The 22,702-nt window shown below is 43.4% G+C and overlaps 1 protein-coding gene across 5 annotated transcripts in view; it reads right to left on the minus strand.

The window, feature by feature from the left end:
• Nucleotides 1-22,702, minus strand: part of LOC114879656 (semaphorin-2A) — a 364,739-nt gene that overhangs the window by 149,895 nt on the left and 192,142 nt on the right. Inside the window, exon 1 of one of the 5 annotated variants that reach the window (XM_029194790.2) lies at nucleotides 9,105-10,455. The exons of the other annotated variants lie outside the window; for them this stretch is intronic. Coding sequence (XP_029050623.1) covers nucleotides 9,105-9,282 — 178 coding nt within the window. The 5' untranslated portion in view covers nucleotides 9,283-10,455. Of the gene's footprint in view, nucleotides 1-9,104; nucleotides 10,456-22,702 lie in introns of those variants that run through there. 5 annotated transcript variants of the gene reach the window in all.

Here is a 22,702-nt window from a genome sequence, read left to right on the forward strand (position 1 = left end):
CGTCGTCGGCACCCCCCAATTTCAAGGGTTTGCTGTTTTCTCAAAAAAATATTCGGGTTATAATAAGTTTGGATTTTACACTGTTCCTTGGATCGTTTTCATTTAAAAATTGTGCACTTAACATTACGTAAATATCCTTGACATTAACTCTGCTGTTCAAGGGTTAATGTATCTTGTTAGATTCATTTCGAAGCGCGTTCGTTCACCCAGGAAACGCATACACGAATTCCATGATGAATCAACATTCAACTATTCGATGCCCCCGTCGCGTCGCAACAGTGTGCTTTTGCAGTCAGGGGATAGGAATTTCCTGATACCAAAATGAATTCCATGGAAACAATATAACGTACAAGTGGTCATATTACGGGAAACACAAGGGTCGAGCAGGAGAACGTACACGCAGGGAAAGACGTACCTGGGACGGGGGTTGCGAAATAATTAACCTAGCAAAACGATCGTTCGTGCTTAAGAAGCGAGGTTGCTTTTCAACGACTTCATTCCTCCTTGCGTTTCGAAGTAATAATAAACTCGAAAGTCGTTAACTTATATCGAGGCCCAATTACGGTGCAATAAAGCAGAATTACGTCTCTTTCGCGCTCTTAACTAAAGTCCATCTTTCCTCGGTAAGAGGGTTAACGATCCCATAAACACATAAAAACACTCCCCCTTTTACATTTAATAACTACATCTTATCAAATTTCAAATTGAAAAAAAAAATTAATCTCTTAAATCGCTCAATATTAAAACAGGAATTAGTTCCATGAATATCATCGCGATTCCCTTTCCCTTAACTCCATTTCCTTTGACTATTATTTCTAATCGCGACGATTTAAATGGCGCGCGTATGGAATCCAGGTAGCGGTCGAATGCACGCAATTCCAAGATAAGCGGACACGCGATTACTCGCGGCTGTTTAATATGCAGATTCGTCGAACTGTCGTTCGAACTCGAGGGGACTTGTGTTTGCGAACGTCTCTCGAGCGACTGGCTACCCTGGACGGTAAGCGTACGCGATACCTGACCCTCGGATCTCGCGGTAATTGCGTGCGAATTCCGCGACGTCGTCGCGTCGGCTGCTTTTTATTGCCGGTCGTTAGCGTAATTAGGTCCCCGTGGCTCGCGAAGCAGAGCGGTAGGCTCGCCGTAATCACGGACAGATGTATATATGCGAAACGGAAGCACGTCGCGGCGACCGGCAGAAACGTACGCCCCGTACCTCGTTCGTTACGCGAACCTCATTTTTACGCCTTCCTAACTTCATTGTGTCTTTCAATTTCTTTGATAAAGCTATCGAAAAATTTCCATATTCTGTTTTCTCTCTTCAAACTATTCGTAAATCTATTACGAATAATTATAATTCCGTGCTCGTGTTAATGTTTCAAACGAACCTTAATCGGAGCAACAAATCGATAATCGTGAATAGAAACTGTGCCAACGTTCGAGGTGAATGAATTATGGACAAGTAGCAAATAGAACAGGCCGATCCGAGAATAGCGAGCAAAGGGTGAGAAAGCTCGTATCACCAGGCTGTTGATAGCGGTTGTAACAATTTATTCAGTCGAGCGACGAGCGTCACGAAGGGAGCGTCTGATCCCTGTGAGAAGACTCCTGTTCCTATTCCTTCTTTCCAATATCCAAGCTCGAGATAAAGCAAGATTCAATTTTACCTCTCTCTTATATTAACGGGTCGCGGTATAGGGCGAACAGGGAGATCTAAGATTCCTACGACTAACCGATATCGACTGTCGATGGGTAAAAGAGAGTAGGAGATAATTTCGAACACGTGAAAGGATTTTATAGAATTTCGAGGGTACGAGGACAGATACGTGTGCCGGTTGATTGACTGCATTCTCGAGATACTTTGATATTAATGGTGTTGATGATTTGGCTGCGAGGGTAAATTTTCTGATAAGAGAAAATTGAATGTCTTTCGGTTATTGAAAGCGCCTCAGCTTATCTCTATCTTTGCTTTTGACAAATGGATAATCAGAAGGTTCTAAATGTGCGAAAATATGCTAAATTACTTTTCTTTGAATTTATTAATTTTTTACTGATAGTAATCGCACTCGAATTATCCTTCGAATCATAAATAACGCGCGTACAAGATTGAATCGGCGCAATTTACAAAGTTTTCCAAGGCTCCAAGATTCTTGGAGGAAAGTTTCGATTGAAGGAGAATATCATCGTGCGTGCGTACGCTTGTCCCAAAAGCGGGAATCTCGTTAAGCCAGGCGCGAACAAGAAAGTTGGAGAGTACAGTTGAAGCACACTCGTATCGTAAGGCGCGAAGCAATGTAATACCGGCTAGTTTACAACGCGACGCGGCCAACGACTGTTATAAACCTAAGACTTAAGGCAAGAGATTTTTCCCCGCGAAAGAAAATAACGCTCCGGCAGCGTTATTATTTCAGCGTAACCCACCCTCAATCGAGCGAACTTGCAACCGGTGTCTTCAGGGAGAAACTAGTTTTACGTTAACCCCATTCCGCGGCTGCGATATACAAACTGTTTCGAACACCCTCGAAATCCGCCGAGAGGAACGTCCATGCTTTATCTCTGTTAATACTTTAATGCAGCTAATTGAACGGAATGAAATCCGATACGGTAAATGCGTGTAATTATATTCCATTTGCTGCGCCAGGGTGTTCGATGAAAAAACACATGTACTTGATTGAAAACATACTTTTACAGCACAGGTAAATGATGCAACTTAGGGGATTACGTAATTGCTAATTTTGCTCGGACCTTTTAATCAAATAGAATTAGAAACGTTAAGGTATTAATTCAACCATCACTCAGGACATATCAGCGACTTATATTTATTTAATCCTATTTCAGAGAAGTATTTTACGCTATTTAAAAATGCGTGTAAGATAACTTTATTTAAAATAAGCCATTAATATAATTCAATAAAATTTGAACTTGGATTGAGATTTGAAATTATTCTAAATCAGATCTAAATTTGATCTGAATTATATTAAATTTACTACTGACATACAATTTTATAGACCGCTATTCCAAGATAATTATACAGAATTCGATGCCAAATTAGAATTTTATTGAAATTTTGCTGTAATGGATTTATATCAATCCCTAATTTTAAATAGAATTACATTGTATCCAATGTTGAAATAGCGCCACACTAAAGGCACTTAGAAATAGAATTATTTCTGAAACGGATTTCCATTAAACTTTCTCCTGAAATAACATTACATAAATAGGAACCGTCGATATGTCAAGCTCATCGAAATCATTACATAATCGTGAATGTTATACTGATGTACAAATGGGTTATTCCCTTCATGGTTATTAAATGAAATTAAAATTCCTAACGGCTTCCAGTCCGTTGGCAGGATGCTGCTCTTCCACAAATGGTTTCCACGGTAAACGGGTTACGCAATCTGATGCTCCTCTTTTTTATGCACGCTCATTACGGGACGACCTTAAAGCACCAGGTGGACGCGATAACGCGCGTTCCGCCTAAACATCCGGAACAACGCTCGCGCCGCATTATATCCTCATTATCCTTTTTATCGTCGACCAGAATATCGCCCGGGTGTCTCGGCTCTCGGAATCGTTTCCTCTCGTCGAGTTGCAAGGGCACTTTCGCACGTTTACACCGCCGGCTACAAAGTGTTTTCCAGCGTGGCAGGAGCAACGGGAAAAGAGAAACGACAGGAGGGATAGAGCAGAGGGAAAAGAAAAGGAAAGCACTCCCGAGGATGGTTGTAATCCCGTCGTTGGAATATCAGACAAGCCTAGCGCTATTCCCTCCTCTCTTTCTCACCTTGTCGCCGAGCTTTTGCTACTTCAGCTTTTTTATTTTTCCGCGTTTCGAGCACCGAACGCCGGCCGAGCTTACATCGCGAGCGGATCCCCGTGAAAATAAGAAAATAAGAAAAAGATGCAAGGTAATGCAGGTAAAGCTGCTCTTTCTGGATTTCGTCCTGTAAGCTGTCGTTGTTCTACGCCGCTTCGGCTCCTAGAGCTCCGAAACAATTGCCCGTTTAATTCTACGCGCCAACCCCACCCCCTTTACTTTCCGTTCCTTGATGCTGCTGTTTCTCCGTGTTAATTAAAACTCCTATTTCGCTCTTTGGCCAGGCAGAGTGTTAATTAGGGGGAATTATTTTTTAATTGTAACCCCGGCTCGAATACGAAGAGTTTGCTGCGGGGTATGTATTAGTTTCATTTAAATCGAAGGCTTTTCTGTTAATACAGAGCGGCCGAATGATTGTGCTTTCTTATTTTATACCATTGATTTAATTTTAAATGAATCAGTTTTGCATGTTGTACGAAATTAATAAATTACTGGGAAACGAAGCTGACTCCGAGAAATAAATAAAAGAAAAAGACTTTCGGGTGATAAAAGATGTTTAGGAGGAAGAGAATGTTCGAAAGAAACCTGCTCGCCCTATCAATATTTATCGTCTCCAAACAGCGCAAAATAAACGTCAATTAATCCAAAAGTTTTATCACGTCGAGGCAATAATATCGCCAGACCGGCGTCGCCATCTTAAAACAGACTTACGACTTTTCCCCAGGATCTATGGGTTCCAGACCAGCGGAGAGACGCCGTTTTGTTGCGCCTTCTCGGTCGCCTTTTCCGTTCCACTCTCTCAGACTTCATTCTCCCTTCCGGCGATCTTTTCACTCGCCTTTTGCCAGTTCTTGCAGCGCGTTAGCTTTTTCCTTCCCTTTTCCGGGTTTCAACGCGAGACTGGAGAAGTTGCAAGAAGAGAACTCGCGCCGCGACCGATACAAAAAGCACCGAGTCAACGTGGCACGCGACTAATACCCAAAAGAAACGCGTCGATCCAGCCTGACTCCCATCCTCGACGCTTTTTACGCGGCGCTGTTCGTCGAAAAATCTTCTTTCACGGAGACGAGCCGGGTAGGAAAAGTTGGCTAATGATTTCACGAATGAATAAGCCCGTCGAGACCCGGCAAACCGGTAACTCTTTCAACGAAACATCCTGAAGGAGGTACCGCGAGATGTTATCAAAGGGGATAATTCGACCACGGGCCGACCGAACGGCCCGTGCAAAAGCTTCGAGAAGCTAAGGTCCAAGTTCGGTAGCTCGTCGAGCAAAGTCAATGTCTCGGCATTCATGAAGGGTCGGCCAAGACCGCAGGAACGCGCGGCTTCGAATACCCGCGTGCCGGATGAGACCCTGGCTATCATCCTTCATTAGCCAGTCGCTCGGTCTTCGCAACGCGTTCGAGAGGGTTGTCAGTCGAAGAGAGACAGACAGGACAAGTCGGCGGGCTAGCTTTTAATCTTGAGAATCTTTAGGACGTTTGGCGACCAAAGGGAAACTCGCCGATACTGAAGATCGACCTGTCTGTCGATCTTCTCTACCTGTCTGGCTACTCGCGCGAACATCGTTCGTGGCTTTCTATGCGGATTAAAAAAAAAAAAAAAACCAATCCCGACGAACTCTTCAAGTTTCCGCTCGAATTAAGGATTTACGCGGGGTAATTCAACGATCGAGGCAAATCTTGCGCGAAAGAACGGTAACGGCTCGAGGATCCAAGAACCGCGTCGGAACCTCTCTCGCGCCGAAGCAATTATCGAACTCAGGGTCAGTTTTCAGTTTAGAAAAATTTCGGCAAACTTCGCGACACGGTTCGTTAAATGGAACGATTGCCGATTATGAAAATTCTACGAAGTTCGGTGCTGTTCGAGCGAGAACCGCTCGATCGCCGACGAGGCTATTTTCGGAAACGACGTTAGTTCACCCGGTTGCAGGCAACTTTGCCTTGCTTGCTAACAAATTACGGCAGTTTGCTAAACTAGTAAAGGATCTTTACCGCGCGGAACGATCGAAGAATAATACGGGGAGGTAAAAGCCGCAGTGGTGAATGTCAAGTTTTTTTTAAATACTAATTTCTATGCGTAGATACAATTTATATAAGTTTGTTCATTAAAAAAAAAAAGTAATGAATTGGTAGATTATATGAAGGGAACACTGTATTTTACGACAATGGTCGCTTTGTGTGGTCAGACTCTGCAAGTAGTATAGGACGTAATGATCTGACAGTTTTTTAACGTCAAGTGGAAGTTTTCGATCAATGATGCGAAACGTGTTATAATCTTTTAACCCCTTTTAACCTATAATTGCGATAGTAATTTATAATTATGTATATATTGCAGTACATTCTCGAAACAAAACACAATTATAACTGTAGACAGTAATAAAAATTTATAACATATGCTTTGAAAGATAGAATTATTACTTCTTTTACTTCAAATTAATTATCCTCCCTGTAAATTAAGAATGCTCCATCTCCAAAGGGTTATTTCTAATATAATTAAATCAGTTCAAACATTTATTTCAAAATGTCTCTGATCTATTTATCAATATTCTAAATACAATATGAGAAATAATCAATGTAATAAAAAATAACATGTAACGTTTCTAAATAAACGAATTGAAACGAAAATCAGAAGCACTTTACGGAAGCGGCATTAACTAAAATGAAATATAAGCGGACGTGTAACGTTTCACGTAAATTTCATTGCGCTACTTACGTGTACGAACGTCCAGAACACGTTAGATGTCAAATGTGCGTACAAATTGGATCAATGGATCAGTTTGAGAAGCTCGTCGAAATTAATATCCGTTCTGTTAGTTACCAGCGACTCGATAGCACGGGCTTACGATTCATGATCGCATCGTGGCGTACAGTCGCAGCCGCAAGTACAGATTGAATTAACGTTGTGTTTGATAGTTGGTACATACACAGAGATTCTGTGACCTGCGGTTTCGCAACGCACTTCAATTTTTCGTTAATTAAAATCAGAATATCTAGCAACGTCAAGCGATTTGTACAACTCTATCGCGTACCAATTTTTTCGCCCCTTTTTTTTATTTTTTTAAATATACTATCAGATACATCAATTGTAAAAAAATGGAACTGTGTAAATAAATTGTTGTTTTTTGTAAACATATCTTCAAATCACACTTTTCGCAGTCCAATTTAAAGATGTTTGCAATTTTAAGTGTAAAGCTTATCAACTATTGTATTGTAATTAATAGCCGAGGAAATAGAAGACTACAGTGCAAAATAACGGGTCGATAAGGGCCCCGATCGTCTCTACCGCGTTTATCGATATCGATTTCGAGACGAAAATCAGTATGCAAAGGCTCGTTATCGTGGAGCTCGCGTTACAATAACGCGTGCGCTGCAATACAGCAGTTCCACGGTATTTACCTATCTTCAGTTACACCGCTAAGCAGTGTGTAACATCATACTCCAAATATAGGTACGTTCGACGCCAGATTAGAGGATCATCGAAGAAGAAATTCAGCGTCATCGTAACGAGAAACCTGACGTTCATTTTCTTCGATCGCTGACGAAACAAACCACCCCGCGAACGAAGACCACCGGCAACGATACCGAACGAAAGAGAACGAACAGAATTTTCGTTCGTCGTGCTAGGTGGACGAGAAACGAGAAACTCGTGTTCCCTGTGTAAAGTTGCCTCTCCTTTCCCCGTTGTTCCATCAGCAATTTCACACGGGACGAGAGGAAAAAGTGGCGAGCAAATTCGCATAACAAGGCGGACAACCGCGCAATTAAAATTACGTTCGCGCGACCAAAGAAAACGTAAAACGGCAAACAAAAAACGGTACCGTGAATTTCGCGCGCCTCGGCTGTCTCCCATGGGCGATGGAAAAATTTTCTCGCGAAAAGCCTCGTTGACCATCGTTTCCCGTCTCTGGATACCTTTCTCTCCCTTTCCTGTTCACCACCCTCTACCCCATAGTTTTTGGTACACTCGAGCAGTCCAGACGTACACGCAACTCCTCTAAACACGCACTTTTCACACACAATTTATGCACACAAGCAGAGAGTAAGAGAGAGGTGGATGGTTTCGCTGGGATGGTTGTTCGGTTGCCTCTCTGCCAGCCAACCAACCAACCAGCCAGCCAAGCAGCCGGCTGGCCGACCAACCAACCATTCCACATTCCATTCGACGGTTCTCTCTCCCCATGGCACATAATGAAGTCAGTCCCGGCGTTCTAAGCCCCGGTAATATCGTGTGGCAGCACCCTCCCCAAGATAATATTGGTGATGTATGCTAACGGGCTTTTCGGTACCGGGCTACGTCGTTTTTACGTCCCTTTCGTACCGTGTGTCCTCCTAAATGATTTACCGCGAAAAAGAGAACGCACCGAGAGCACGGTCACTATCACCCTTCTCCTAAACCACCCACCCCATCGATCCTCGACAAGAAAAACCGACGACCCTTTAATCCCACCCTCGGTGTGTACGCCGTGGCGGTGAAAAGTGTTTTTCTTTTTTCTTTTAACGCGCGTACCACGCGAAAACTCCAACAGCAAACCGCTGGGGAGATTCGGTTAACCTTTAGTCTTCGCGACATAAGGTTCCTAGGGACTTTTCTAGTTTCCGGACGGAGAAACCGGACAACACGAAATGCCAGAAAGTTGGCGAACCGTATGCCACGAAGGGGTGTGTTTTTTCCGAGAAATTCGGGGTGTGCAACTCCTGATATTTACATGAGAATATATATTTTTTAATACTGCCAGAAGCTGCCTTACTCGAGAAAAGTTAGCGTATTCAAAAAATTCATAGCCAACCAGCTTGTCAAGCGGTCGATAAATGTTTAGTTACTTCCGTACCTTAAAACTTCGTTCAAAAATTCATGGTTCGCGTCAGTCATATTCCGTTTTACAACTTTACTTCGTTTCACGCTTGTTGCGAGCTACAAGACGCCATAAACAACCTTCAAGACCCGTCCCTCCTGAATCAAAACAGTGTTGAAACTAAATAGAACACAAAATGCTCGCTCAGCGTTTGCCTAAGATAGAACCTACGCATCGGTCGACTTATCGGTCAAACAATGAGAAACACTTAGTACATGCAAACATTGTCGCGTTTCCTCGAGCACGTTATCTACGTTACACAAAGCTCCTTTCCCTTACAGATAAAAACGGTACGAAATACATATACCGTAAAAATGACATAGTAAAAATCTACCTGTAGCTAAGAAAGCGTGAAATTCTGGAGTTTGTATAATTTAAGTGTAGGACTTAGCTTTTTTTCGCTAGCGCATAAAATGGCGGATTTCTAACCTTTGTGATGCCTGAGGTGGGATCGTCCGCAGCAAGGTTGCTCGAAGTACGCGTGGCCAGGATGAGCACCGGCGGGTCTGCTTGCATGGCTGGGTCCCAGGAACTGTCCCAAGACAGCTGCGAGAACAGCTGCTCTGACAAGCAGCAACATGGCATCCGGTAATCTTGCTCGTGGCATCCTCAATCACGAAATACGAAACACTCGGGCAATAACTGAATGCGAATTGGACAGCCGTTGTTAATCAACGAGCATAACGCGCACGTGGATGGTAACGGTTTGAAAATTTCTTCCGCGGATCGTTCGTAGATGCAGCTGAAGCCAGCGTGTGAAACGTGGCCCGATCTGACCTTGGTTAACGACACGGCACGCTGTATTCACGGCTTGGTTGTTGCCCTATGGCGTTGGCAACTCGCTGACGGACGTTCACCGATGCCACGAGGCTCGTTTTCTTCGTCCGTCTTCTTCGCGGCTAACTTCTCGTCTCTCTTTATCTCGATCTTACACTCGGCCAGGTATAACACGGCTGGACGAGGTAGAAACTCGACCGCGTGCTGTGCTGCTTCCTTCTATCCCTTCTCTTCGCTGCTCCGTTCTCCGCGTCCGCCTTCTTCCAGGCTGAACCTTCGAGGACAAAGGAATTCTTCCTGCGCTTCTCTTCCCTGCTCCACGCTCGACGCGTCACTACCTGATGTCCTTAAGTTCCGCAGGTAGAGGGTCGATTAAAAAGGACCGGATATGTCGGTAAATACGATTCACGTTGCTTTTCCTTCTTTCCTGCACTTGCTTTTACACACGAGCCACTACGAGTCACTGTGGGGGAACAAAGAATAGCTCCGCGGAAGGACGCAAATAGGAACGAGACACCGTGGATAGTTGTTCAAGGCTCTTATCTATGGGGCGAACGTTTAAAAATTCAACAATTCCTATCGAGGTAAAACTCTATGTCACTGACGTCCCTGGTACACTTTCGTTCGCGCCATATTACGTCACTGTCGGAGTACACAGTCGCGGTCGATCGTTGAACCGACGAACGTGTACACGTATACACATACAGCGTGTGTGTATGTGTGTGCTTTACGAAGGAACAACCGAGGAAATCGTGGGCAACTAAATATAAAGAACGTGTCTCGCGGCGTCACATCTGTTGCGCGACCCACGATCCTCTCGCGATTTTACTTGTTCGATAAATATCAGGTATTTCTTTTAATCCCGTGGCGTTGGATCGTTAAAGGAAGGATGATTGAACGAAGGTCACAACATGGTCTCGTTTGAAAGTCGACTGAACACGCGTCTCGCGATAGAAATGGAGCGCTAGCAGCAACACGGGTTGCATAAACCTCCCTCTATGGAGGCCGCGGCACGACTGTACCCTCGTAGCCAAGTTGCCGCGTTCAGAGGCGCTCGGTCAGCCTCGGCAAACCTCGGCGCCGCTCGTAGAACGCTGCTCGTGCTCGCCGCGACTGTATGATCCGCGCCAGTTCCTTCCAATCCGAGTTACCCGTTGTCCACCACCGATTCGAACGACCGAGGAACCGTCACCCCTGATATTTCTCTTAACCCTCGCCCCGGGGGCGCTTTTTATGGCTCGTATGAAAAATTTTCGACTACGCCGGGCCAATATGGACACCGACAGAACGCTTTCTCAGAGTTGGACTTCGCGGCACTCTCGCAGCAAGGACTTGAATTATGGAGTTCCCCTTAGGACTTAACCCCGTGGAACTCCATTATCCACCCTCTGATACGGATTTTTTTTTCAATGTTCAATGTTACCTTCTTTTTTTCTTTTCCTTCCTCTAATGACAAATGAATTCACAAATTTCGTTTTTTCTTTTGGTATATTTGGACACATTTCTTATCTGCCATCTTCTAAATTTATCTCCTGCCGTATCTTCGGAGTTTCTAAACGTAACCAAAGATTTCTACGGTGAGGGAACTTTGGCAGGAATAACAAGGACTCGTTTAATTATCGGAAATATTACAATTAACTGGCTAGAATACACAGCCCCTCATGAGGTAGTTTCGGAAACTTAAATAAAACGTTGGGAAGTTTAAGAGTCGGCTAAGTAGGACGATCCTGTGTGCAATAAATTAACGAATCGCCCACTGTTCTTGCGAATCAAGAAGGCTCCACCGTAATCTCACGGAAATTGCAGTGAACTTAATCGTTCAAATATCACCGGCCCCAATTAAGCGAAGCAAAATTCATGCGACTGAATCTATTAGACGAAGAATTACTTTAATTCCATCGATGAATTGTCTGGCTCTAATTGCGCGGATAAAAGAGAGCTTACAGAAAACTCTTAGCTATTCGCAATTAAATTTGATCTTCGATAAAAATTACGTTTCATTGACACTGATATTACCGTTTATCGATCCATAAATTTTTCTTCCATCCGATTCCACGAAGCATCTCCGTCAAGGCGAATCTATATTTTCCGTCGAGAGGTTTATGGCATTATCGAGGCCGTTTCGAGTACGCAGCAGTCAGCACTCGAGTTTAACGAAATCAATGTATCGAAACACGTCGTAACGTATTCCCCGGAGGGTCGAAAGGCGAAATTCAAAGCCCCTGAAAAAGCGTGGCACGCCATCAACGCCGCCATCATCGACGGCCCCGTATAGCCTGGAGGAGCGCGTTCGTCCGCGGCACAAGAACCGAAGCGGATTGTATGAATAAGTCGATATGCTAATGCAAAAACCCTCCAAGTTAGCTGAGCCAAGACGCTCAGCCGACGGGCAAAGAGAGTTTGCAAGGCATATCCGGTACGCTTCGCTACCTACAAAGTGTCTAACGCGAAAGAGGAGACAATTTCGTATCGTCCGACCGTCACTCGCACGACCATTACCATCGTCACGATACAGGCCACTTCCTTTGTTGTCTCTGCCGAGAGGAAAGGGGGATGGGAAGAAGCTAAGGGAAGTCGTAAGAATTTTAGAACAAAGGAAGAGAGCAAACTCCTTTCAGAAACGTGGTTTTCCTTAACTCTCTGCTCTTTTCGGTACGAACGAGGAGTCAGCCGGTTCTCACGACCAACAAATCCACCATTCGCTATCCCCATTTCATTGAAATAGTTTAGAATTGCATGAGTCTCTCCTTTCCTGTGACCAGCTTCTTTGTCGTTTCTTACTAGCCCTCCTACGTGAGCTCTGAACGTTCAACCCCTTGCGAAGTGAGCGGCAAATCGTTGGAAAAACCGTGAAACGTTTGTAAATGCGTTCTGTGATATAGCACGAGATGCGAGCGAACCGTGAAAATCGCGTCTTCGCGTGCAATGTCCGCGGGTTAATAAATTTCAAATAAAAAAAGAAATGCAGCAAAGAAATTGTTACGCGTCGTTCGAAGCAACTTATTCGCCGAGTTGGTAACTTTGCGTATTTCCACGAGTTGAAGTAAAAAAATTAATTCTATTGTAAATAGATGATGTAGAAATGTAAAACAGGAAAGTACGTCGAAGAATTTATTCAACTACGAACGACACACCGGAGGAAAAAGTTTGTTTTCGTAAGTATTAAAAAGAGGGTAGCTTGTTTAGAAATGGAAAGAAATGGACAGGTTGCTTGTATTTGAAACTTTTATAACAGCAACTCTGCCCACTGGCAAACTTCGTATCAATTAATTTATTCGTGTTAGCCATATAATTGTAATACTCGCACTTTTACGACGTGCTATTAAAAAGTTATAGAGTATCGTTCGCTTGTTGTTAGAGTATCACCAAAAGTGTTAAATTGGATGGCCTTCCAGCAACATTTATCGCAGGACAGTGTTTCGCGACGTAGTTGATGGGGGTTTCGTGAATTTCCTCGCAGTCTGGTTAAATTTCACAAAGTTCCCATGGAAGTTCTGACTTATGCAGCGGCGGAAGTCTGAATGGACCAGCGTGCAAGACGCAAACATACAATTGGGTAGGGGCGGATAAGTTCTCGCGAAGTGAAATCGCTGTTAAATGTACCGTACTTGATTTATAGAAGTGTGAAACGCAACTAATAGGATTTTGTCCTTCGTGTCAAGAATATCATAAAAGAATTATTAACAAGAATTCATAAACAACAAAGTTAACGTACGTTAACAGAAGAGGAAGCATCTTAAAACAAATTTTCAATTCGTAGAAAGATTGAATTTGTCAGGCGAACAGGAGTGAAAAAAAGTTAATCGTGTCTTCGTATAATCGCGTTCAAATAAAATCGTTCTGCCTCCGTACTTTCAGTGGTAATATTTTTCCGTTTATTTCCATATCCCCTTTCCGTTCTAGTTTTACGATTCTTTGAGAGCCGCGAGACCATAAAATTCGACGGTATTAAACGATTTCTTACATACGACGACAAGATCAATCGCAGACGATCAATCTTCCGCTGTTATTTCGGACACGACCTGCTTCTCCGTTAATTTCATTGCAACAGGAACAAACACGTTGACTATGATAAAAGAAGAAAAAAGCGTAAGAGGGCTTTTGCGAGATATTAAATATTCAAGAATGTCAAATTCAGTCCACGTTATCCTCTTATTCCGCGGAGCTACTTCGCGCCTTTGAAGCTTCCACGCTTCGTCACGCCCGAGGCGCGAATCGACGGTCCCCTTTTTACCTATCTACGAATCAAAAATATTTGTCGGCATGAAGATCAACAAAATCCAGCGTGTAAAGAGAAGAGACAGGAGAGAGAGAGATGGGACACGTGAGAGAAAGAAAAAGGGGCAAAGTTTTCTTCGGTGTTTCGTATGCCGTCACCGTCAGAGATGTTCGCTTTTTCCGCTCGTTTTAAAACGCATTTGCGCGTTCCCTTCCGAAACGCCGGAACGTATCTCCGTGCCACTCTAATCTCATTCACCGGCTTCTTCGTCCCAGGCGTAATATTTCTCAACAGAAATGAAAATAATTCATCGGAGACGAGCGAGACGGATCTCTTGGCCAAACTGAACAAAACAGTCCATTCAGAGAGTTGAAAAAAGGAGAGAAATCGTGTACTGAAGGAAATTCAACAATTACATTCAGTCAAATTCATCCCCTTTTAATCGCTAGACCTTGTAACGCGTCGTATAGATGAAATATCAACTGTATTTTTATTTCACGTCAGTCTTTGAATGTTATTTGAGAAATGAAATTCATGTCATTAGCAGGTTCAATTGCGACAATTAATTGTAATTGTTGAAATTTCTACTTAACCTCGATCCATGTATCAAGTGGATTACATTAGAATTTTCACTGTAATTAAATCAAAACGATTCTACATTCGAAGAATAATGAATTATCCCACAATAATAGAGACTCACACCCTACAAAACAACCCTTTTCACTGCAACCGTCCGTCTCTTTACCTTCTTTTTGCCGCGTAGAAACACTGTCGAGGCCCCAGCCCACTAAATTATACCCAATATCCAGCCTGTCTAACCCTCACTTATCTCTCCTCCGAAACACATGGTACACAACAGCATCGGGATCTCATCGTCTCGTTCAAGAAGTCGAAGAGCAGGATCCAGCGATTCCACGCCACAGGCTCCTGCTAATGTCTTAACTCGGCCACGCGAGCTTCGTGCCGGTGTTCTTTCATTCGGCGAAATCCACTTAGCCTCGTTTCTTTCTACGTAGACATGGATCAAATTAGAACATCAAAGGGAAGGGACGTAATTTCCAAAAGGTACACCGAAAGGATGATCTCGTTTCGTGTTCCTGGTACATACTCGTAACACGTTGCTTGGAAATGGACAACAGATTGACAAATAAAAATTCTAAATTTAAGCTTTTCAAACGGTATGACCACCTGGGCAGTTCACATTCACTCCCGAATAGACAGGGAAAAAATAAATTTCATCCCTGAATAATCGTTTCAACACTGCCGGTTGGCACGAACCCCCAAAGTATTTAAAACCCTCGAACAGTCAATCGACAACAGCCGGTCGATTCGCGGGCAAGAAGAAAATTACTTTGCAATATAGAGGAACGCGAGCGAGCATCGATGGTTCGAGCCGCTAAACGAATCAGGATCAAAGGGAAAAGCCAGTGAATAGAGGCGCGCGAAATTGTGCCAAGGTTCGGAGTCGATCGGCGACGAGTAGGTCCTCATTCGATAACGACAAAAGGCCCGGGGGTCGTTTTTCGAGTACTCTCGCCAGCGGTATCGCGTTGCGGCTTAATCCGTTTCGAAGGACTTTGATAGTTAAGACGTCTTCGAAGATGCAACGAAGCTTCGACAGAGGCGGAGGGACATGTCCGTGGCTGGAGGAGATGGTTAACTCTTCGTCGAGGTTGAGGTGAACCGAAGACGAGGCAGGAAGGAACGGAAGGGAGGTCGGCGGTGGCAGAGAAAGGGGGGTTTAGGGAGCGGTCTGTACAGGGTGTAATCATCAAAGTGATCTACACCCCGTTAAACGGCTCACGCCTCGATCACAGACAAGCAGCAGAGCCCGAGCGGTTGCCTCCGAGTGGTATCAAGCAAGGCTGCCGGGGCTAGGGTGTCACGGTGGATTTAATTAATGCAATTTAGCATCCATCCATCATCTCTCGCGTTTTTGCGTTAACGAGGGCCGCCAGCTTCGCCGCTGTCGCCGTTGTTAGCCGCTATCGTCGTCGGGCTAGGAGAACCACAGGGGCACTTTGATGACAAGCAAGCCTCTCGATTATATCGACACCTGGACTACCTTCCCTCACGCCTAGCGAAATCGGGGCTTTACGGTCACCCGCCCGTATTAAATTCTCTCCGTCATGGAAGGTGTACGTTAACCTAGTCTCTCTGTCAGCTTGGTTGAGGGACAGCTTGCACGCGTGCGCGCTCTTACGGGTAACAGCTGCCGATACATCCTTCATATCGACGCGATAGACGTCCAGAGATAATAATAAAAATATTAGACGACCAAAGGAATAAGACCGTGAAGGGAATTTCCTTGGATTCTGGACGAGTCCCATGGACGGTAAGGTGGCATGAAGCGAGACCAAGATGGCTAACAGAGATGGATCACGCGACAGTGTTCGATAAAACGAAGCCTGTATAGTTGCGCTGATGGGTTCTTTTTTTAGTATTCGCTGGGTCATTGTTGTTATATATATATTCTAGTATAACTTGTACAGGTAGATATTCTTTCGTATTTCATCATTTATCTAGATTTTTCAGAGATTTAACATCCGAAGAGGTGGTTCGCCGGACGCAAAAGCAATTTCGCTGTTTCTCAAATCGAATACCCTATTCATTATAAACTCGGAGCAGCTTTCACGATTCGTCTTCAGAAAATGAAACGTATAATGGAAGGATGTTAAAAAGTATATACATCTTTCATCTTCGCGTCGATCAGGCCAAGTTGGAGGAATCACGTTTTACAATACAGCTAGCTGAAAAATCAAAAGTTACATAATGGTTGGCCTTACGTTTCTCGTAAAACACGTAGCTCATCCGAGCGCAAAGAACGAGCGTACTTTCTCTTTCACGAGCGGAATATCAGACAGCAAGATGAAGCATCACGATCGTTCAACCGAATCGCGGTCGTTTTGTAACGACGTTGAAAAGGAATCCGAGCTGTTGTTCAAAGCGAAGATCGATTGCTATGAAATTGGGCCAACGGGCAGCAGGTATCGAGCACCGATCCGCCGTGTGATTGTTCTTTACAGAATGGAAAAAGAAGAATACAGGGGGTGCAATACAGTGCAATCGGGCAAGGCGGAGCACGAGAATCGTTCCCGATAAGGAAAACGAGAGGGAATCTTCGTCTCGACAACAAGCATGGAAATGACCGCGATTTCAGGCAGCCACGAATCTGCAAAGAGAGTTTTCTCGCAACTCCTGAACGAGATTACCTACTGGACGAATTCTGATTGCCGTGTTCCAAATAAGGAACAGTTAATTTGAAACCTTGTGATTTTCTGTATTGCTAATTTTATTATAACAATAAAAGAATTTTATCTTCACTGTTTACAATTCAATCAAGAGTCTTTTTAATATTAACACTTAACGTGTTAAAGAGAAATTTCACTGATTCAAACATCAATTGAACGAAATGAGAATATTTTTCTACTTCCACCTGTGGTAACTCGTATCACGATCATGGTGTTTATGATCTTATAACACGAAGTCTAGGAGTATGCAGATTTAGACTTCTTAATCTTCCATAAGTCGGACTTTATAATCCATTTTCTTTTAAACGTCTACGTTTCAGATTTCCGTTTGGAAAATTGATGGATATTAAACTTTTATTCTCGACTGCTAACATTTAAACGTTATCGACTGTGATATATGAAAATTTTATTTCATGACGCTCGTATGAGGTTAGTAGACGTATTTAAATCTGAATTGTCCTCCATTCTCATTTATTATGACCGTCTCGTCTGCTAAATTGACATTAAAGTAATTACATCCTTGTCCTAGAAAGGACGTCATTCTTTAAAAAGGAAAAACATTAACAGCTATATCTGAATTATGTAATAAAATCATTAAAATTTTTATAAATTAATCAGCATAATTTGGAAAATAGAAAAGGAAATGAAACAAACATTAATCATTTATTCATTAATTATCCTCTGACGTGATTCTGAATGCGATAGCTAAATCGATAAAATTTCAATTGTTTCAAAATGTTAGGACAAAATTAAGCCAAAGGGGAAACGAAAGCCACGCGTGACTGGTTGAAGATTTCCTAGGTTGAATTATTATCAACAACTGGGTGTCCTTTTCCGTTTCATTTTTTATTCTCCGCGATAATGATCGCGTGAACGTAGGTACTCTTAGGGGTCCGACGGCTCGTCATTTTTCATTGGATCAGCTGGATCGATAATCGCGTCAACGACCGTGTTAAGCAACGTTTAGCAACGACGTGTACATTTTTCATGGCAATATGCTTAGCAGCGGGTAACGATCGCGTCCAATGAATGCAGCTTAATTGGTGGGCGAGGTCTCTAATTATATAGCTGATTGTCGATGCGTCCATCGACGAACGACCGCCATCTGCATTACCAGTGATTACAGTGATGTCCGTTCGAAACGATCGAGCTGCCCCTGCCCGAATATTCCTGCACCCCTTCCTCAGTTACCGCCAATCCGGCCTGATTATACATTCCGTTTCAAGGGATTCGGCCAGTAGTGCATTTTTCATGACCAGTTAACCGAAGTAATTAGCCACCGGCCGGCAAGCAACCGGAATAAACGGACTAAAAAGCATTTAGCGACATCAAGCTGGATCCATGCACCTCGAAAAGATAACCGAGACCTTTCGACCCCCTTTAAAGACGTCAATTACGATCGTCACAAATGGAAAACGTAAAATCTTGACGTGAAATTGACGAAAACAGGTACACTGTTGTTTCTCGGTTCTGATATTAATCCTCGACGGACCATAAAGAGAATCCCAATTTTAATTCTAAATTTGACACTGTTCTTTTGAAAATTATTTTTCCAATATATGAATCGTTTTTGTTTAAAAATGATACATTTAACTTTAGGTTAATGTCTACCTTTATATACGTTTTGTAATTTTGGGTCTCGATTGACCCTTCGCTATTCAATGGTTAAGCGAATGGATAGAGATTCAATGAAAATTTTGTTGAAAGAATTAATCGTTTGGAAGTTTCAGGGTTTAAATACTCTGATCGATAGAGTTTTCGAGAGAGTGCAATAAAATAAATGAACTCGGTGATAGCTAATTAATTGATTTGCTCGGATGCAAGCGATCCGAGGCGAATAAAAATAAATTCTCATGGATAAAATGGTTATTGAAATCTACGGTCTGGCGAACGATCCGTTTGTTCTAATGTGGGAACATTAATTCCCAGTCGCGCTATCGCGAGCGCACACACACATGCTCTCGTAACAATTGCTTTTAATTGCATCGACCGTCCGGTTAATTGTCTAGACAACGGAGCTTGATTGAAGGCGCTACGGTGAAACGAACAGGGACGGTAATGATTCTCAAACTTTTCTTCCTTCTCCTCCGCGTCCCTCGTAATATTGTTAAGGACACCGATATTGAATAATTTATACCGAAATATGCATGAAAAAAAAACCTTCCTTCCGGTTCAATTAACGCTTCGCCGGGATAGTTTCGTCTGGAAACTTCATTGAATAAAAAGAAAAAAAAGCCCTTCGAGAAAAAAAAAAGAAAGAAATATACGTAACGAGGCGAATATTCGAGCATCGAGTGAATATTCAGATTAAAAAATTTGCACAACTCACGAGCAAGTTTGCAGTGAAATTCGATCAAAATAATTGCTTTCTAAATAATTCCAAATTATTTATCTTTAAGAATCAATGTTGTGTTCATTTATAAAATTTCTGATAAATCTTTTGCTCATTCTTAAGTAACATTGTAAAAAATCTTATGTGCAAAACTCATTATTTCACTACTTGGGCCTTAATGGGTTAAGGCGGCGCAATTTCGATAAGAAAATCAGTTCAGCCGAGATACTCGATAAAACGTCTCTTCCCTTCCGTGCTACTTCAATTCCGGAACAATAACTCGACATTATACAAATCAAACGTTGATATTCATGAGCCGAAAGGCAGAGGGTGGAGATATAATTGCATTAGCCGTACATCCTGAATCTACCAGGAGGTTGTCTCCAGCCAAACCCTTCGTCCTTTCGATTTCTGCCGAATAATCAGTCGCGTTTTACGCCTTTCCACCCCGGTAGTTCAGGTAATTGCGTTAAATCGCCCATCTACGTTGACGATTCTGCGTACAGAACGTTATAATGTACACAAGGAATAAGGCTACTAACTTTTCTCCAAATCGGTGCTGAATCGTCCCCCATTCTTCTTTGCCAGTAAAATTTACATTTCAAAGTCTGTAAGTTTTAAATAGGGGAATAATTAACCAAAGTACGTAAACATTTACGAAATTTCGCTAAAAATATTGAAGCATCCACATTTTTAAGAAACGGTGTAAAATTTGATACGGATATTAAGCTGTATCAATAATTTCGTATATTGACAGAAAGGTTAAACGGAATTGAAGTCGTTCCGCAATGACTTCCAGCGAACGAACTAGCCATTATTGGTGCCAGACGATCGTTTCGCAGGATTGTGCGCCGAATTACCTCTAAGCACGAATCGATATACCGGCGAGCAGAGTTGGGTAAATTTTATTTTGAATACCGAATAAAAAATGACGTCAAACAAATCGCGATCGGACGGGTCTGCGTGCATCAACGAAGACCGCGACGATATCGGTGACACGGGGATAGACGTGACGCGTTCGTCGGGAACGGTGGAAATGCGGATCGCGAACGGACGGTGGGAAACGAAGGGAAACGAAAGCGGAGGCGTAGCGAGAGGACACGACAGATGACGGGCACGCCTTTCAGTTTTGTGCGGCGAGGGGAAATTGAAACAGCTAACCGCGTCGATGTCGACGAGGGTGGAAAGAAGAGAGACGGAGAGGGTGTACGGCGAACAGAGGGTGAAAGAGGGGGAGGGTTTGTGGAAATCTGCGCGGAGAAAGCGAGACGAAAGGAGAAGGAGAAAGGAAGAGAGGCAGCCAGGACTACGCGGGAGAGATTCAATCAAACGAACGCATATAAATGAGTCGTTTCAGGGTAAAACTGAATTATACGTCGACGCTGGTATGCCCGCGCACACGATCGACGAACGTGTACGTACACGAACCACCATGACGGAGAATCGTAGTTGCAGATCGTGGCCCCATCGAGGACGGTGTATATACAACGAATATCCGGCTGGAAACGTTCACCCCCTTTTGCACCCTTACGGGAGAAAGATTCGTTTGGATAGCGCGCCACTATTGAATGGCAGGACGGAACAGCCTGAAACGGCCAGACGACTCTGTTGAAAGTGGGCAAAGAGAGATCTTTATCCGCGGATCGTGAAGAAGCTGTTCGACCCGATACCCAGGACACCCGAAATTCACGCGTGCACCTATTTTACGGGATGCCTTTTTTGCCCGACATCGTCGTTTGCATGATAACCAGCATTTAAAGGAATCGACGCGAATAAGGGGAGTTCGGAAAACTAGCCGTGTCGCGATGCGTTGCGTGGGGTAATCGCGAGAAGCGATCTGATTCAAGTTATTTGAATGGTTCCCTTTCGTTTTGCTGTTAGAGAAATAATGCAATAAATAACGAAGAATAGCGACAGTTATTCTTTCCTGAAATTGAAAGGCTACTATGTAATTTGTTCGCAAAGAATGAAGATGAAAAATCATCCGCGGAGAACGATAAAAGATGGTTGACAAGAAAAAAGTCTCGGTTCGACTGAGAAGAAAATGGACGTTCCCTTAGTAAGGATAAAAAAGGGGGGTGAGAAAAGTGGGAGACGGAAAGAGCCAGGACCGATTCCATTGGCAGACCGCGGCTAGGAAATTAAATAACCAAACTTTCCCAGAAAGATTCCAGGGGTTACTTCGAACAGAGTAGATGGACGACGATAGCGGTGAAGTGACTGGAAAGAATCAAAAGAACAAACGCCGGCAACGGGGGGTGAGAGGCGCTAAACCCGGCAAGAACCGTAAGACAAACGTGACTCTGTCCGCCATTTTCTGCCCTCCGTATACTATGTCGGACTTGGCGTCGCTTCAACGAATTTCCCAACTTTCCGCCCTCTTCTGTTCACCTTTCGCCATTCTTCACCGTCCCGCGCGGTCTTCGTCGCAAGCCACCGAACAGTTTGCAAGAAATTTTTTCCTCCCTCCACCTTTCTTGCTACGATACTCGATTTCAAAAGTTTCTGCCCGTTACGTCAATGACCGGCTATTTTCGGGCAAGGAAATCGAAAAGTTATCGGCTGACCCGTTAACCTGATGCATAATTAGTTGATACGTGATCGAAAGAGGACGACGAAGGGGCTGGAAAAGCTTGATCCGAGAAAAAATTCGGGAAAGACTATGTTCATTTTTCTCTAAATGCAAAAATAAATATTTTGCAGGAGAGGGGAGAAAAAGGCACTTCGTCTCGGGATCGTCTGTCAGACTATTAATTTAAAGTAAAAGAAGTAATAATTTCATCCTTCAAAGCACATTATAAATTTTTACTGCCTACACTCGTAGCTGTGTCTTGTATCAAGAATATAATGCAATATATATCGTCTACGCGTCGATCGTCCGCAAAGGGTTAATTGAATATCAGGGGATGTTTGTTCGTTAGTAGTAAACTACCGAATCTTGGCTGCAGTATTAATGCAAGCAACTCAGCTCGGTATCTCAACGGACAGGGGAGGAGTTAAAATTTGGCTGTTTGGATATTGAGTGGTTTCGCATAAGCTACCTTCGGGAGTGTCGTCAGCAATCAGTAAACACAATAAAGGAGCGACTGCTTTGAGTCCCGTAGACGCTGATAATTGGACGAGGCTTTTGCAATACAGGCTTTAACCGATATCCCTTCTGGTTCGTTCCCGTGCAGGCGTTGTCCGAGGTGTCCAGAATAGCTCGAGGTAACGAGGCAATCTGGAAATACGATTTGGCTTAACGACAAAAGCGATTTTCAATCAGCAGGAACAACAGGGACCAGCAACTTGCATATAACGTTACTTGACTGGAGAAAATAGCAGGCCTCTAATTTGTCAAATCGAAACGCGAGAAAATTTGATTTCTTTCATTCGTAGATGAGAAACAAATTGCGTTAACAATGACTGAAAGATTAGTTAATCGAAGTGGAAGAATTATCATGGTAAG

This window comes from Osmia bicornis, chromosome 4 (assembly GCF_907164935.1).
Source record: "Osmia bicornis bicornis chromosome 4, iOsmBic2.1, whole genome shotgun sequence".
Classification (NCBI taxonomy): domain Eukaryota; kingdom Metazoa; phylum Arthropoda; class Insecta; order Hymenoptera; family Megachilidae; genus Osmia; species Osmia bicornis.